We start from the raw sequence: 15,989 nt of genomic DNA on the forward strand, positions 1-15,989 counted from the left end.
TGTTAAATAGGCTGTAATTAGAAATCTGTCCGGCGGATGTGTTGGTTTGTGGCTAAGTTGCAAGTCAAACTACTCTGCCTGTTGTGCATTAGTTTTGTTAGTGTTGTCCCCCTTTCAGTAAGTCAGATGAGATTTTTTTTTTTTTTTTTTTGTGATGGATTTGGATCTGAGTGCTATTGACAGTGTCTGCAAAGAGGAGGCAAATGATGCAAATAAAGCCCCTCTTGGGGGATTAGCCAGCTTACTATTTGAAAAGTACTTACAGTAAGTCTTCTAATTGTGGTTAATGTTTGCAGGTCCCTTGACTCAATCTAATGACAGATTGCAGATAGCAATATCATTTACTTATAAATAGTGCACTCGTCACTTGCAGCAGTGTTTATTGTACAACATGCAGAATCACCTAAGAGGCACATAGCAGCTTCTACTATATTTGTGCTTTTAGTAGAGCTGCATATTTCACCACTGTGAGCATGTTTTCTATGACTAAAACTTCAAGAGTTTTTAAAAATGATGCAGGAATCAGTTCTGCAAGGTGATCATATTGTTGTGCTAAAACTCCAGAAAGCTGTCAGACAAAATCTTGGGAAATGAGTAAATATGAACTGTTGAATTTGCAGGAGATGGAACAAAAACCCTGTATGATCACACTACTTTTCTCTCTTCTTTTTTTTTTTTTTTTTTCTTTTTTGCCTTTAGCAGCAGAAGAAGTAACTCTGGACATTTACTCAAGTACTGGTCAAAGTACACTGGCTTTACCTTTTTTTGGGGAGGGGCACTTTTAACTTTATGAGACTTTGTACTTTTCTCCAGCACAGTTCAGAGGAAAATATTGCACTGAATTACTTCATTTATCTACAAAGTTTCTGCAGTTTTCAATTAAATTTTATCCAACCGCTGCAGTAACTTTGTAGATTTTACTTTACTATATGTCAGCATTTTACTTAACTTCAGTTAGACTCAGCACAATCCATACAACTGAAACACTGCTGTCATCGTAACACATAAATAATTTTCAAAGAGTGAGTACGACTTATACGTTCACAATACTGCCAATTCTTGTTTATTTTAATTCACGTGAGATCTTAAATGAAGGGCTTTTACTTGGAATAAGCTTTTAATGGACATTTTGGCGGCACAGTAGGAAACGCACAGGTGTAAATAATAAAATTAATGATGGCTGTCATGGCTTACTGTGACACTTAAACAGAAAGGCGCCATCGTTAATGTTATTAGTAACACCTGTGCTTTTCCTGCTGCGACCAGGCAAAACGTCTGCTGTGAAAAGGCCTCTGTAGTATTTTCCATTGTGCTGCTGCTTCCACTGAAGTAAATTTGATTTGCTGTACTTCTTCTTCCACTGCTAACAAGGACAGCATTTTCCAAACATGTTCATGCTCTAAAAAGCTGAAAAAGCAGGCCCACATCCCAAACACTACCTGCCAGCCCACTGGCCGAGCCGCCTCTCTTACGTTGCAGTACCTGATAACGGACACTGAGTGTCGCTCTAGAGCGTCTAATATCGCTCCTGCGCGCTTGTTCCGCCACCATCACCCCCCCTCCACCCCTCTCCTCCGCCTTGTACTGTGTGTGCGTGTGTGTTGTGTGTCGGATAGAAAGTCAGCCTGGTTTCCAGCTGAGTGCTTGCTCTCTCACAGTGTGTGTGTGTGTTGTCATTATTATCCACTCTGCTCCCAGCTCAGAATGGCCAGATTCACTCAGACTGAAACAAGAAGGCAGCACCATCCACAGCAGCCCCAGCCCGCTCACTCCAGCCTGGTTTTCACCGGACCGGGGGCACCACCGACCCAACAACCACTACTACTTATCCCACATCAGCACCAGTACCCTCAGATCACATTTCCGAAACCCATGAACGGGTCAGAACCCATTTCAATTCATCCGGAGAGCGGCAACATGAAAGACCAAGATGCCATTAAGCTGTTTATCGGGCAGATACCGCGGAACTTGGAGGAAAAAGACCTGAAACCCCTGTTTGAACAGTTTGGGAAAATCCACGAACTGACAGTTCTCAAGGACCGATACACCGGCATGCACAAAGGTAACGTGTCGCCCCTCGAATGGCTGCGAGGCCCTTATATATCCCAATAATTTCTTATTATAACCTGCACCTTTTGAACTCATTTGTGTTGAAACAGTGACGCGGAAAGCACAGATATTTGTCACTTTTTTGTACATTTTATCAGCCGTAATCCAGACGTGATATCTACTATTCGAAACAAATGGTAAAATCAGCATGTGCATCATTGCTTTCATATTTTCATCCAACATGCGTGCTGTTTGTCATTTTGTCCCAGTTATGATTGCTTTTTAAAGCGTTCTTATTATTCTTGCATTGCCTCATTTTTCAGAGCGTTTGTGTTTCCATCTTGATTATTCCACATTTTGCCACACACAGTCAACCAAAATGGGAGATTTCTGAATATTAGGAGCGCTTGCAGTATCACGAATAATGGGTTGGCCATGTTCATTTTATTGCTGTTAAACAGTGTTTTCTTGACGCGCTAAGTGGGGCAGAGGCGCTCGGAAAGGATGCATTTTTAAAGAGCCTTCCTCTGCCAGTCCCCGTCTTTTTGCGGAGGGGCGGCATCATTTATTCATCCATACGCTTTCTTTAACATCTCCCCATTTGCGAACGGGGCTGGGCGCAAACCCGACACGGCGAAATCAGTTCAAAACCACAATGTCTCCAAAGGGCGCAAAGAGCCGTCGCAAGATGACGGACGTCGCCACGGAGAGTGGGCAGTGATGCTGCGCGGCTTCTGCTGAAATGGAAGGATGGGGGAGAGGCGGAGGGTGCAGATCCACTCAGCTCACGATACACAGTGACAACTTCCACCCTCCACGGTGAAGTTGGTTATCGAGGATGTATACGTACATCAGTGCCTGTGTGGGAAAACCATATCACGATACGTGGTCCCCCTCACGCAGCGTAGACGTCATCATCATCACCACCATCATCATCACCATCACAAACTTTAATTTCATTGATTAGCCTACATTTCATTTATGTTTGGGCTCAGTGTGCAACAAACCATAGACTGAGAACTACAGAGCTGTATGTTGGTTGAAATAGTCACAATGACATCCACATGCAAACATGAGGAGACTTCCATGATGATAATTATTAGTTTCACTGTAATGGTAATTTAAACATATGGGTCAATAGACTGTTGGTACTGTTTGCAACACAATAATCATGATTCAAAGAGAGAAAAACCGACGCTGTCTGAGTGGAAGTTGTGACATGCTTTATTCTTTAGCTCCACATTTATGCTGTAATATGTTGCTTTCATCTGTGTTTCTAAAACCGCTCTGTTTTAGATGTTACAGACCAACTCACGACTATTATTTCATGACAGTATTGTAAAAAAAAAAAAAAAAAAAAAAGAGAGAGAGAGAAAGAAAAGCCCTCCCTCCATCCCTCATCTTGCACTCCTGCAGAGCAGATGTTGATATGAGGAGGATGTTAGTGCAGGAGATAAGCCTTTTATTGCAGTGACATTTAGAAAAGACAAATGACAGTCTGTGACAATAATGTAAATGCCATTTGCAAACATTGCAAACAATGTCATGCTTTCTTATGACTAACAGAGTAACCATCAGAAGATATTACATTTGTTACCATCACAAAGGTTGTCCACAGCTGTCACACAGCCCCCTTATTGTGAAAAATAGGTTTTCACCCTGTATGTTCAATCAGTGGATTGACATCCTGAGATTGATTGCACAGTTTTAATGACATGAGTATTGCAACAAGCTAGAAACTTTAAATAAGATTATGATAGATCAAATGGAAGTAACAGGCAGATCCTTCAAAGGAAACTATGTGTATAGAAATATATAGATTTTTACTTTCTGTGTGCATGTTCATGTTGAAATTAGCTGGGGATCTAAAATATCTGCTCCAGTCTGCAAAACCTCTGATCACATTCAGATGAAAAAATGTTTGCGTTTATGAAGGCTTCATACTGTCATTGGATTTTGCTATCATAGCTTCTATTAGCTACATATTTCATGAAGCTCCTGTTTCTACAGTTGATACTGTCAGTGTGTAGAAGGGGAGACGTTTTTTCAGTGTAGTACTCATTTGGCATTCAGCGATATATGTTTGCATGTGCATGTGTCTGCATACATATACTAAAATGCCATTGCCCGGGGTTGCATAATGATTGCAGTATTTAGCTCCTGACTGATTGTCTCTTGATCATGGTGTCAGGGAAAAGACAATTAAGGCTCTCACACCTTTTTCCATGCACAGAAAATAGAGCTTTGATAGATCTGTATTGAATTCAAATGAAATGTGTGGCACAGCTACAACCATGAAATGAGTTCAGTTTATTGTTAGTCGTAGTTCAGCATAAATATGGTGAATTTTGTACTCAGCTAGATTGTTTTTTACATTTGAAAAGTTTCTCGTCTGTTTTCTTTATACTATAATATTAACTGTAATCCATTATTACTTCATTCATGCTCTGTTGGTAAAGGTAAGAAAATAAATAAGATACTGATTCTGTTTCTGTGCGATTCAGTGAAAGCATAGAAAAAGAAATCTTGTATACTTTTATATATATATTTTATGTCAATCAGGAGTTTTGTAACCATTTATTTCAGTTTCAGAAATAAGTCAAAAATCAGAAACAGTAGCTTGTTTAAGACTAGGTAGACAAAATCATCTCTCTGATCTGAGTAAAAATGATGAAAATGCAAATCTGAGAATAGTTCTCAAAGTTTATCTTCACCTTTATTCATTGCAACTTACAAATAACTACTGAATTTTAGATAAGCGCTGTTCAGTCAAATTAAATGGCTTAAAATGTAATGAATTCAGACCACACAATTAACAATACATAATCAAACACTAATATGTCAATGATCTCTGATGAGGTTATTTTATAGTTAATCGTGTTATGAAGCAGAAAAGGATTATGAGTATGGATCCTGATGGAAAGACTGGAACAGCAGGCTCAAAGAGCCACATTCAGACTGACAAATACATTGATGGACAGAGGGATAAACACACACACACACACACACACACACACACACACACACACACACACACACACACACACACACACACACACACACACTCATCATTCTAAGTGCTGTGCTTTTGTAGTCGCTGCACTTATTCTGTCATTTTGATTTTCATTTCATCCACATTGTGCTTTGTGTGTTTATGATTTCCTCTTTTCTTATGCAACTATTTTTCCCCTTGGTAATCCATGAGGGAAAACATGGAATTAGTTTGTAAAGCGTGATAATAATGCATGGCCATAATAACTTGACTCAAGAGGATTAGCAAATGTGCATTGTCTGAAGCAGCAGTCTCTTGGGTGATCAGCTGGTTGCCTCCCTAAACAGTGGCTGCCTTTGCCAATTAAAAATTCAGTCTAGTCTGCCTCTTCAAATGATTAATTCTGCCCACGCTGTCGATGGCCTGCCAATTATTGTCGCCCAATTGGTATTAATAGGTAGAGGATTTCCTGATGTTGAATTTATCATAGACTGTGAAAACTTCTCCCTTTGGCTCTAATTGACTCCCACTTATAGAGTATGCAGAACACACACTTCCATGTTTACATACATGCATATATGCAGAACGAAGGCTTTAACTGGCAGACTTGGTTTCTTCACATGTTCAGATGGCTGGTTTTGCATACATGAAAAGCTCTCAATGCTGAATCTGTTTCAGTGTAGATTTTTGTTGAATTGCTTTATTTGTCTGCACAGATTTTATCTTGCGAGTTTGGTTGAGGTTGGCTAATCTTCCCTTGTGCGGTAAAGTAATGTGCACTCAAACGAGAGAGAAAGAGAGGGAAGAAAATATTTCTTTTCTGCAGGTGTGATTCAGCACAGCAGACAGACAAAACAATCCCTGCGCTGCTTCAATCTGCCGGCCAGCTCTGCCCGGGTATCAATATTAAACTATTGTCGGGTATCATTGTGTTAATGCATTTATAAATGGACCAGAGATATTGCCCTAGACCCCAGCCAAGCAGAAGCACATTAAATCACGGAATAATCTAATGAAATATTTATCCAAGTTTTTATTTTTTTTCTCCCTCTGAGCTGGTCTGATGGATAGCATTCCTCTGTGAGTTGCCCTTCCAACAGGAGTACTTGGAATACAGCGTATGCATCAAATTAAATCATATGGTATTAACATGAGACTGCAGCTTTCTTATATATAATTATACCTTAAAGGCAGTAACATTGATTAAACTTTGGCTTGTTGAAGCCTCTCTCTAATCTTTGAGTGTGAGTACATGTCTCCATATTGTGTGCGCCTTATGGAAAGTGTCAAAGATCACGGCACTGCTGTAGGACAGCATCTCCCCTGGGGAAACAGATGGGATAAATTCACTTACAGACTATAAACAGAGCTGTGGAAGTGACATGGATGGTTCGTACACAACACGCTGTGATGATATTACCGATTTAGCAGACATCAGTGTAGCATAGGCCTTCTGCCAGTGTGAACACTGTACGGTTGCTAATGAAATTAAGCAACTTCATAAAGGTTTTAAAAAGGATTTGATTCTGTTTCATCAGAGCATGTGAACGCAGAGACACAGGAAAAACAATTCTCAGTCTGCTTGCAGTTTTGTGCAGTGATTCGATTTAACAAATCTAGAATAAAATCCTCTGTCAGGGCTAGTGAGCGAAGGCCACCGAGCCAAGCTAATGCAGTAACAACACTTGCTTCGCAATCTTTAAACGTCTGTAAATATTGTAATAAGCAACAGGGCTTTCCTCATAAAAGATGCAGCAGCTCAACTGGTACTGACAGGCGCTATGGGCCTTGACTTCAGGATGAGGAGCGTTGCCTCCCTCTCTCTTCTCCTCCTTTCTGTTGCTTTTCCAAGGAGATTGCCAATCTCAGATGCCGACAAGGCCGTGCTCTGCTGGAGGTTAGTGTCCGCACACCAAGCTCACCTGGCTTTTATTCTGTCTCCGCTTCTCTCCCCTTAATCCCTGCCTGAGAGACCCTTTCAGATGGATTGATTTCCTGCTCCAATGCAACATTCATTATGGCTCGCAGTATATTATGCTTTCACCATGTTGGAAGTGCCGTTATTCCATGAACTTTCTGGAATATGTTTGCTCTTAATGGGTGCCTGGAGCAGAGATAGGTATGGGGAAATGTACTGTGAGGTCTAAGGGAAAACATGAACCAATTTCATCACCAAGACACTCATTTATGAAGCTGTGCACTACATGCGTATTTCCTTAGATGGGCTAAATGGAGCTCTGTGGTGGTATGTTTTAGATTGTGGACAGTGTCGTGTTTGGAGGCATGATTGTAATAGCATGGGTGCTACGGCACTTTAAAAGGTTTTTCATCACTTGGCTACCTGGAAGTATTTGCTATTCTGTGTTGGTGGTTGCTTATACTTCTTAGAGTTTGTTGACATGATTTTTGCTGTGATATAAGAATGTCTTAAACTGAAGAAGGAAAGAAGTAAGCTCTGTATAATGAATTAATTCTGTAAATGTTATTGCTCCAATTGTATTGAAATTGTTAAGAAACTTCACCTGGCCTTTTATGGATGTTCTAACAGTCTTTTCATATATTATAGAGAGGATTTTGGGTTGAATTATTTTTGGTGCATTTTAGGTCACATTTCTCTTCTAAAGGTAGAGTCGGCAGGAGCGTGCCGCCTTCTTGTTCATCCGCAAAGGTCACAGCTATTTCCTTAGTCTAAATAGAGGGATAGAAGCCTATCTATTTTGTATGGGTAGCTTAGCAGAGAGTGCCATTGCCTACAGAGCAGAGTGTACTCTTATGAGGGGGGTTATAAAGGCACAGAGGGAAAAAAAAAAAAAAAAAGGAGAGAGCGAGGAGGTGGGGGTGGGTGGGGGTTCTGTTAGAATAGCATGAGCTCTTTAATGTTGTGTTTGAGCCTGGCTGGGCACAGATTCATTTTAGAAGGAAAATGAAATAACAAGGGAGAGGGGAGAGAGGAGATTTTAATGCAATGTTTTGTGATAATCCCTCTCCATTTTGGAATGGTTCATGAGAACTCATGCGATAAAGCCTTGTACAAGCCTGGAAAATAATAAGTTATTTGTCTTGCCTTATAGTACTGTGCCCTTGGAGGGCTTGCTAACCCCCATGTTTTGGCCAAAAAACAATCACAGATTAGTCAAGCTGTCACATCTCTCTGATTGCCAAATGGTTGAGCCCTTGATGCTGGTGTGAATGAACAATGCATAAATGTCGTACATGTATCTGCCTGAGAGTGCACAACACAAAGCCGCGTGGATATGATTTAGCACTGTCACTGGATCGAATTGGACGGGGAGGATGGCACATGTGTGCGGCGGGGCCCGCAAGGCAATTGACAGACAGACACGTGGGCACAGAACAATGGATGTATGGACAGATGGATAAGTGGAGGGGAAAAGATGAAGTGTTTGTCAGAGATGCAGAAACAAATAGTTGCTTTTATCCCAAGGCTGTGGGGGAGTAGAGTGATGGCTCAGCTTGGGACGTGGAGGATCCCCCTGACAAGTTGAGAGCTGTTTGGACACTGGAGGGTGGGATTGATGGAGGGTGGGGGAGGAGGAGGAGCAGAGGCAAAGTTTGGCAGATATATAAAATATTCACCTGAAAGCTGTTAACATGAGAAAATCCCTGTGGTGACACTAGTAATACTTATTCCAATATTACTACTGCTGCTGCTAGTGCAAATACTGTGACTTCTACTACTGGTCTCAGAGGCAATTTACTATTTTATGGCTGTTATTATTCCTAAATTGCCAATGTAAGCAACAATAAAAATGCTCATATTAGCTGTAACAACAGACTAAAGACGCTAAAAAAGGAAGTGTTCAGACAACATGAGTAATACTCCACATTACCTCCCTAAATGACAATGACACGGTAAGCAACACTCTCAGCATTGGGACCTTTTTCCCGCAGATATTAAACAATCCCCAACTTGTGATGAAGACACATTTTAGATTGGAAAATGTCTATGAATGCTCAGGTCCGTGAGGGATGTGTGAAGATACATGCTGCTCAGCATGGTTATAAATAGAAATTCTGTGGTATTTCCGAAAATAGGTTAAGCTGCCATCGCTGCACTGCTGGCATGACATCACTGATTGCCTGCCAGCCTCCCCCAAAAGACTGTTCCCATACTGTGCTCAGAAAGGAGAGAGAGAAAGGGGGGGTGACAGGGGAGCATCTGTGGGCGACTGTAGGGCCATGTCCCCCTCGTTTCCAGCATCACCTCCCCATCCCCCACATCTCACACCCCATCCCTTCCATCACGCAGCCATCCCTCCCCTCACTCCTTCCATCTATCTTCCCCGCTGAAGCAGCGACGCTGTAGCTAACGGTCTCTGTGCTTTATTGCCAGAGACACAAACTGGTCAAGGGCTTTGTACTGGAGATGTATCGCATCCACATTTTTTAGCGTGATACAAGCAAATAGTGCGCCAAATAGTGCAGAAGACATGAATGAACGATGGAATTTGTGTGTCTTTTTTGATGATCAAATGTTAATGTGGTTGAGTGAGCAGAGTGTGTGGACTTTATATGAGTTCCAACATGGCACCCATTCTGTCGTTCACTATTCAACGGTAGATCTGGCTTAATTAAAAAAGACTACTCAAATTAATTAATGGCTGATGGGTTCTCATATCCGTTTCATCTACTCTTTGGGTTCACTTCAGAGCTCTTTCTCTTCCATTCTTATGATCTATCTATCTATCTATCTATCTATCTATCTATCTATCTATCTATCTATCTATCCAGTTTTTTTTCTTGTTTGTTCATTATGTGAACAATCTGTCTGGAATCCACAGGGCTGAACGTGGTTACTAGGAAATATACGTCAATGCAATTAACACCCTGGTGCCTGCTTGTTAGTCAGACCATTAGTGTTAATTATTACTCTTCTCCAGTTCAGTGGTGACATGAGATAAATAAAGAAAAAAAGAAAGCTGGGACAAGGACACAAAGTCGTATATATTTATTTATTTGTTTAATTTTTTTTAAGCATGCAGAGCTTAATTGAAAATATGTGTTTGGAATACAGCACGCTCTGCTCCATTTGGTACATGCATTGAATGGAAAGAACAACTAGAAGCACTCATTACAAGTTTGTTTATAAAGACATTTCTAAATTAATGTTTCAGCTCAAGGTGGGTTTGAGCAGTTTTTTTTTTTTTTTCGCTGTAAAATGAAGAAGAGTGTGTGCGTGTGGTACTGCTGGGTAGTGTTTTTTTCTCCTCAAATGTCTGTCTTCCTCATTCCTCCTTCAATCACTCCATCAGAGCAACCTCTGGGCCTTTGAAGCGCTGTCTTTAAAGGTATCTAAAATCAAAGTGACTGAAAACCTGATCCGTCTCGTAGTCTGCAGTCAGTTTGCAGCTGCCAGTCATCTGTGATTGTGGCTTCGCTGTGATCAATTAATCTGTCTGGAATGTTTAAATGCCTTTCACCTTTTGAAAGAGGACAAGCATTGTTACGGGTAATGCATCAAATATGCCTATCAGGTACATTAAATGAAGGCCTGGCGTCAGTGTAAACACTGTACAGCAGTAAGCAATGGGCGTGAGCCAAGTCAAAGTGATTTTATTATTTTCTTTTTCCTGGTCTTGTTTGTTTTTCGAAGAGGTTGTTATAGTACATGAAAAGGAGGAGAAGCAGTTTTCTGACTTTGACTGGGGGGGCTCGAAGAAACTTTTATTGATTTCTGTGTAAATCCCCTGGCCGGAGCAGACGTGGCTGAGGGAGGGAGGGAGGGAGGGAGGCACGACGGGCTGGAGAGACGGGACTTGGCAGGTAAACTCATGTTGCCCTCCCAGAAGTAGCTCAGCAGGAGGCACTAAGTGTGAACCTACACATTATTTACAGCTCTGTGAAACTCCATTAACAGTGTCAATTAGCTTGCTCATCAGCAATGCAGGCCATTGGATGTACTTATAGATCGGGCCCTGGCTTTGATAGGAGAAGAGGAATGAAGTACACCGATAGTCTACAAAAGTCAAGACTTACTTTAAAGGCTACAGTACGGTGGAAGATGCCAAAGTGCTGTATCCTAAGTGTTATCCAGAGCCACGTATTGAAAGAGTTACAGCCAAGTTGGGGATGGGTGGCCAGTTGCAATCTATCATGTCACCTCTTGAAACTGCACCTACTGCCAAACAGAATCATCTTAGGAACTTTATCAGGAACTAGTTGGAGCTGTATTACTGTTTCCAGCCTTTCTGGTGCTGCTCCGCCTATAGTATATGGCCAAAATGTCCGCTTTTGAGAGGAAAAAATTTACACTTGGATTATATATGAAGAAGCACTTGTGCCCTGAGAGAACTATTTAACCTCAGAGCCACACAATATATTGCGTGAGGGTGAAGGTGTCAAAAGCTATCTCTCTTCATTCTTATGATGGCTTCCTTGCCCCAGTATTGATCCTGAAACATATGCAGGGCCCTTCAGAAAGAATTTATTGCATTTGTCACACTCATTAGGCAATGCATGCCACAACATAACGCGTGCATGTAAACACTGTGTAAATACACACATTCACACCAGCATACAGGCAGCCCCTCAAGATATGCTGCCTATGGATCTGTTGGACTGCTGCTTGGGGACTAGTGTAGTCTATATGAGCAAGTAGCAACAAATCAATGACTGAGGTCTCCTACTCAGGGGTCAGAGAGGATACTAGGGAGGGTCTGGGGACTATTTCTTGCCCTCATGATGGACACCGATGCTCCTCTGTGCTCTGCAACGTTCATCCTCCCCCAGCCATTGCTCAAGGTGAAGGGATGATGGGAGGAGTAGTGAAAGGAGAAATGGAGGAGGATTTGGAGCTGGATGTAGCAGAGATGAAGGGATGGAGTGATTGATGAAGGAGTGATGGAAGAGTGTAGTCAGCTTCTGGATCATGAGATGGTGACTGAGCCCAGTCGCTCGCTGCCTTTAAGGTGGCTGTCTGACTTAATTAAGGTTTACAGGTTACGCTAGGCTACTGCTTATATTACAGTGCTCATTACAAGCCCATTAGGCCTGGGCAGAGAAAATATTGTTGTCAGAACAATGAGTGAGAGCATTTTGGAAAGTCCCTGCCAACTCCATGCTCCAGCTCTTCTTTATTATACCTCTCTGTCTGTCCTCCCCCAATCTGCCCTTCTTCTCCCTGAATGTTGGCATGATTGTTTGAGTGTGTGAACAGATCGAGGATCTTTTTTTCAAAGGTGAGGGAGTGATTATATGAGTTAAAAGCTTCTCCGAGACCAGACTGATTACCCCCCTCACGGTCAGTCTGTGCCGCTGCGCCTACTGCTTCCCCGGCTGGCAATGATTCAGGTCATAATCACATTGTATCAGTGCTGATGATGTGTGTTTCAGACCCCTCTTCCGACCCCTCTGAAAGGCTATCAGTTCCCCCGGAGCCCCACATGGCTGTAAATGAAGTAAGCAACTAATCTACCCACAATGATAGCATTTTCCAAAGAGTGCAAATGATGTGTGAGGGTGCAGGCAAGACTGGTGCCAGGACTGGCTTGGTTTCTGCTACCTTCACACTTTCTGGCCAAGGAAATGCCACAGTGAGAGCAAGTTCACACTTTTTCATAACACTGGGGCAGTTTGACTCCTCTGGGGCAAGGAGATGGATAAAAGGGAGCAAAGTGGGTATAAAAGACAGAGTGAAAAGAGAGGTTGTGGTTTAAACCCAGCCTGGCATTCATGTTTGACTATTCTGCAGTCCGCAATTTATGGCTAATGCCAGTGTAAAAGTAGGATGTTTACTGGGCTCCTGCAGTTGATTGCACAGACCGCAGCTGTCAGTCACAATAGCTGCAGGGACAATATTTTAAATTAATGTCTTTATGGTCCTACTAGCTTATGTAGGCTAAATGTTATTGACTTCTGAGGAATTTACTTTTGTGTGAAATGCCATCAAATATTTTTTTACTCATAGAAAAATCTGCACAAATACGGGAAGTAGCCAACAGAAAATGAGGTTGATCTAGACACATCACATGTCCCTTTTTCATTATTTCACCAGCTTTTCAGGGCCACATTGATGTGGTCAGTAGATGCAAAGTGGAGCCATTACATAATTCATGACAACTCATGCAACAAATAAACTTAATGACATATTCAGGAAAAACAATGTATCAGCCATTGTTTTCATGAATGTGGTGCTTAATGGCAACATCACAGCAGACAAAAGTTTAGTGACAGCGAGATAAAATTACAGCAAAACACTGGGGAAATCATAAGAGCTTTGTATAAACTCTAACAGTTTGCTTGTTGGTAAGAAATAAACAAAAATGGCATAAATCCAGTGTTATTTAGTTAAGTGTATTTTGTTTTCGTTTCTAAAACATAATTATCCAACAATATGCAATATAACCGTAGCAGTAGCTACCTTTAGCGTTCATGTCAATAAAGCTTATTTGAATTTGAATTAGACAATCACGTGACAAGAGACGCCAAAGATAGCGAGTTTGCGCCAGTTTGGCGGTAGATGTCGGTGTGGAGAGACAACTTGTCGCTGCTAAAATACGTTAAAACGTATTAAAACAGGGAGTCTCCATTGCAGTTTTGTCAAATGTGTAAAGATATACGCTACGTTATTGCTAGCTACAACGTTAGCTGTGTGCGACGGAGGACGTTTTCGCGAAAATACTTCGTGTCAAAGCTTGCTGAAACTGGTGAGTCATGACAATGAACCAGCAAATTAATAGTACGTCATTAGCGGGCAATGCTGAAAGTGACTTAAGCTAAATTATTATCGTAGGACTAATACTGTAGTATTTAGCTAGTTAGCTAGTTAGCAGTGCAGTTAGCTAACTGTTGGGGGAGTTGATACAGTTGTGGTTTCTTGCTGCAAGTGTGTGTGACATTTGTTCGTGTTTAGCCGTTAACCGTAACGTAAAGTAACTAGCTGGTCAACAAATGGGCGTTTTGTCAGACATGTCTTTAGTATGGTGGTTCTGATTCACAAAGAAAAGAATAGCAGTTGGAAACCGTTTTATTTCTTGCCTTCTCTAGTCGCCAACATCTATGTATATGATAACATCATGTAGTTAATGATGTCAAAGGTTATTGATTGATATATTTATATTTTCCAGAATTGATTCTATGCTTATATTCCTCACAGCCCTGTAAGGTAATTTATGACTGACAGGAGAATAGGGTTTGGCTTGGGGTAATTTATGGAAGACAGCTTTGCGAGTTTGATTGATGTTGATGGCGAGCCAAAGTTACCTGGTCAAGGGAGATTTTCTTATGTTTCCCCTTACCACAGTAGTAGGACAGTGACTGCGCACACGTATCTTTAAACCATATCATGTATTATATCCATGGTATATATTTTATATATCTGGTCACTCGACAGCTTAGTAGACAAAAGCTGTGTCCCAATTTGATACTACATTGTAGTTTTAAGCAGTTTTTTTGTGATTGTATTTGTTTATGGACGTTATTGTCCCACGATACATTGTATAAAGGAACGTTAAGAGAAATGTAAGAATTGTCAGTGGTGAAGCGATGACTACTGGGAAAAGCCTGATATCATTTCCTATTGGGACAACACAGTATTTGTTGTATACTAAATACAAAAATGCTAACTTTTATAGAGTACGCATACTAAGAGTACACATTCTTTGTATGTAATATGGAATAGGGACACAGTTTGTTAACTGAATAAGTGTGCCTGAAACAGGTGCTTAGATGTGGTGAGAGTACCAGGATCAGATGTGTATGTGTTTGAGTATACATAGATGTTATCAACAGGAACTGTTAGCTTGACAAAACAATTAGCAGAATATCCTGCGGTGCTGCACCAGATACACAGTTTTGGTGATGGAGAGCCTGGACCACAGTGAATGTAAATGGCTGCTGTCTCCACAGCTATACAGTATCTTCCAACATTCACTCCCTCTTCTTCTCTCTCTATCTCGCCCACTCACTCTCGCTCTCTTCCATGTAAGACTCTTTAATTACATGCCAATTCAACACAGTGGAGATGGAGCGACTCAGCCCTATTTCCCAGTACACACACTGCACACACTTAAAAATATATCATTAAGAAATAGGAGACGAGAGCAGTAGAGTTGGCATTGACAAAGGAAAATAAGTCGGGAATGGAAGGAAGAGGGAGAGAGAGGAGGGATAGGGAGCAAAGAGAAGAGGAAGAATTTCTTCTCTTTGGAGCTGAAATCAATGTGTGAGATAAGACTGTTTTAGGTTTCTATCAGATGATGCAGAGGATCATCTCCTCACAATGGGAAGGCTTCCCCCATTGCTGTGTCAGCAGGCTCTGATTACAGTGGCTTTTTGTTGTGTTTCAAACAATTTCATCATGCTCCCCCCCTCACACTTTTGCACTTGGTATGCAGTGCAGCACTGGCAATTTGTACGTGTTTGGATTCCAGTTATGAAGTTGTTAAAGCTTTTTCGCCCGTGGCTTGCAAATTCTTATTAAGCCATACATTAAAGAGCACAGAATCACATTTAAATGGACTTCATGTTTCTCTTTTGTTTGCCAGTGTTGTGGTTGTTATTAATTTATTCTCAGTGCCCTATGTATTACACATTAACAAATAAATCGTGTTTGTGATTGTAATGCAAAATGCTTGTTTCTTATTCAGAGATAGGGCCAGCATTTGTCAAGTAAACCAACAACAGCAAGCCCAGAGAGAACGACAGAAAGAGAGGAAAAACAACTACCAAAATGAAGACATTCCTCCTATTACCCTTAACCATTTATGAAACAAACAAACAAACAAACCAAAAACAACAATGACATTGCTACAGTCTTGGTATTTTTTTTTTTTTTTTTTTTTACAAGCTGACCCCGAAGAGAGAAAGGGAATTAGACAGCAGTGTGAGTGATTCAGTGATATGCTTGGTGGCCATTGGAAATCATTAGGTTAGGGGTGCTGGGACAAGGGAGGCTATGGATAGGGCTGCACCATGACACCAGCGCTAC

At 41.2% G+C, this 15,989-nt stretch overlaps 1 protein-coding gene across 18 annotated transcripts in view; it reads left to right on the plus strand.

Moving 5' to 3' along the window:
* The first annotated feature begins 1,552 nt into the window (after positions 1–1,552).
* The window catches only part of celf5a (cugbp, Elav-like family member 5a), a 182,243-nt gene continuing 167,806 nt past the window's right edge, over positions 1,553–15,989 (plus strand). For 10 of the 18 annotated variants that reach the window (XM_076726169.1, XM_076726170.1, XM_076726174.1 and 7 more), the window contains exon 1: positions 1,588–2,062. In XM_076726169.1, coding sequence (XP_076582284.1) covers positions 1,705–2,062 — 358 coding nt within the window. In that variant the 5' untranslated portion in view covers positions 1,588–1,704. Of the gene's footprint in view, positions 2,063–15,989 lie in introns of all 18 variants that reach the window. The other 8 variants (XM_076726160.1, XM_076726163.1, XM_076726161.1 and 5 more) reach the window with 2 other exon arrangements.

The sequence above is a fragment of the Chaetodon auriga genome, chromosome 3 (genome assembly GCF_051107435.1).
Source record: "Chaetodon auriga isolate fChaAug3 chromosome 3, fChaAug3.hap1, whole genome shotgun sequence".
Classification (NCBI taxonomy): Eukaryota; Metazoa; Chordata; class Actinopteri; order Chaetodontiformes; family Chaetodontidae; genus Chaetodon; species Chaetodon auriga.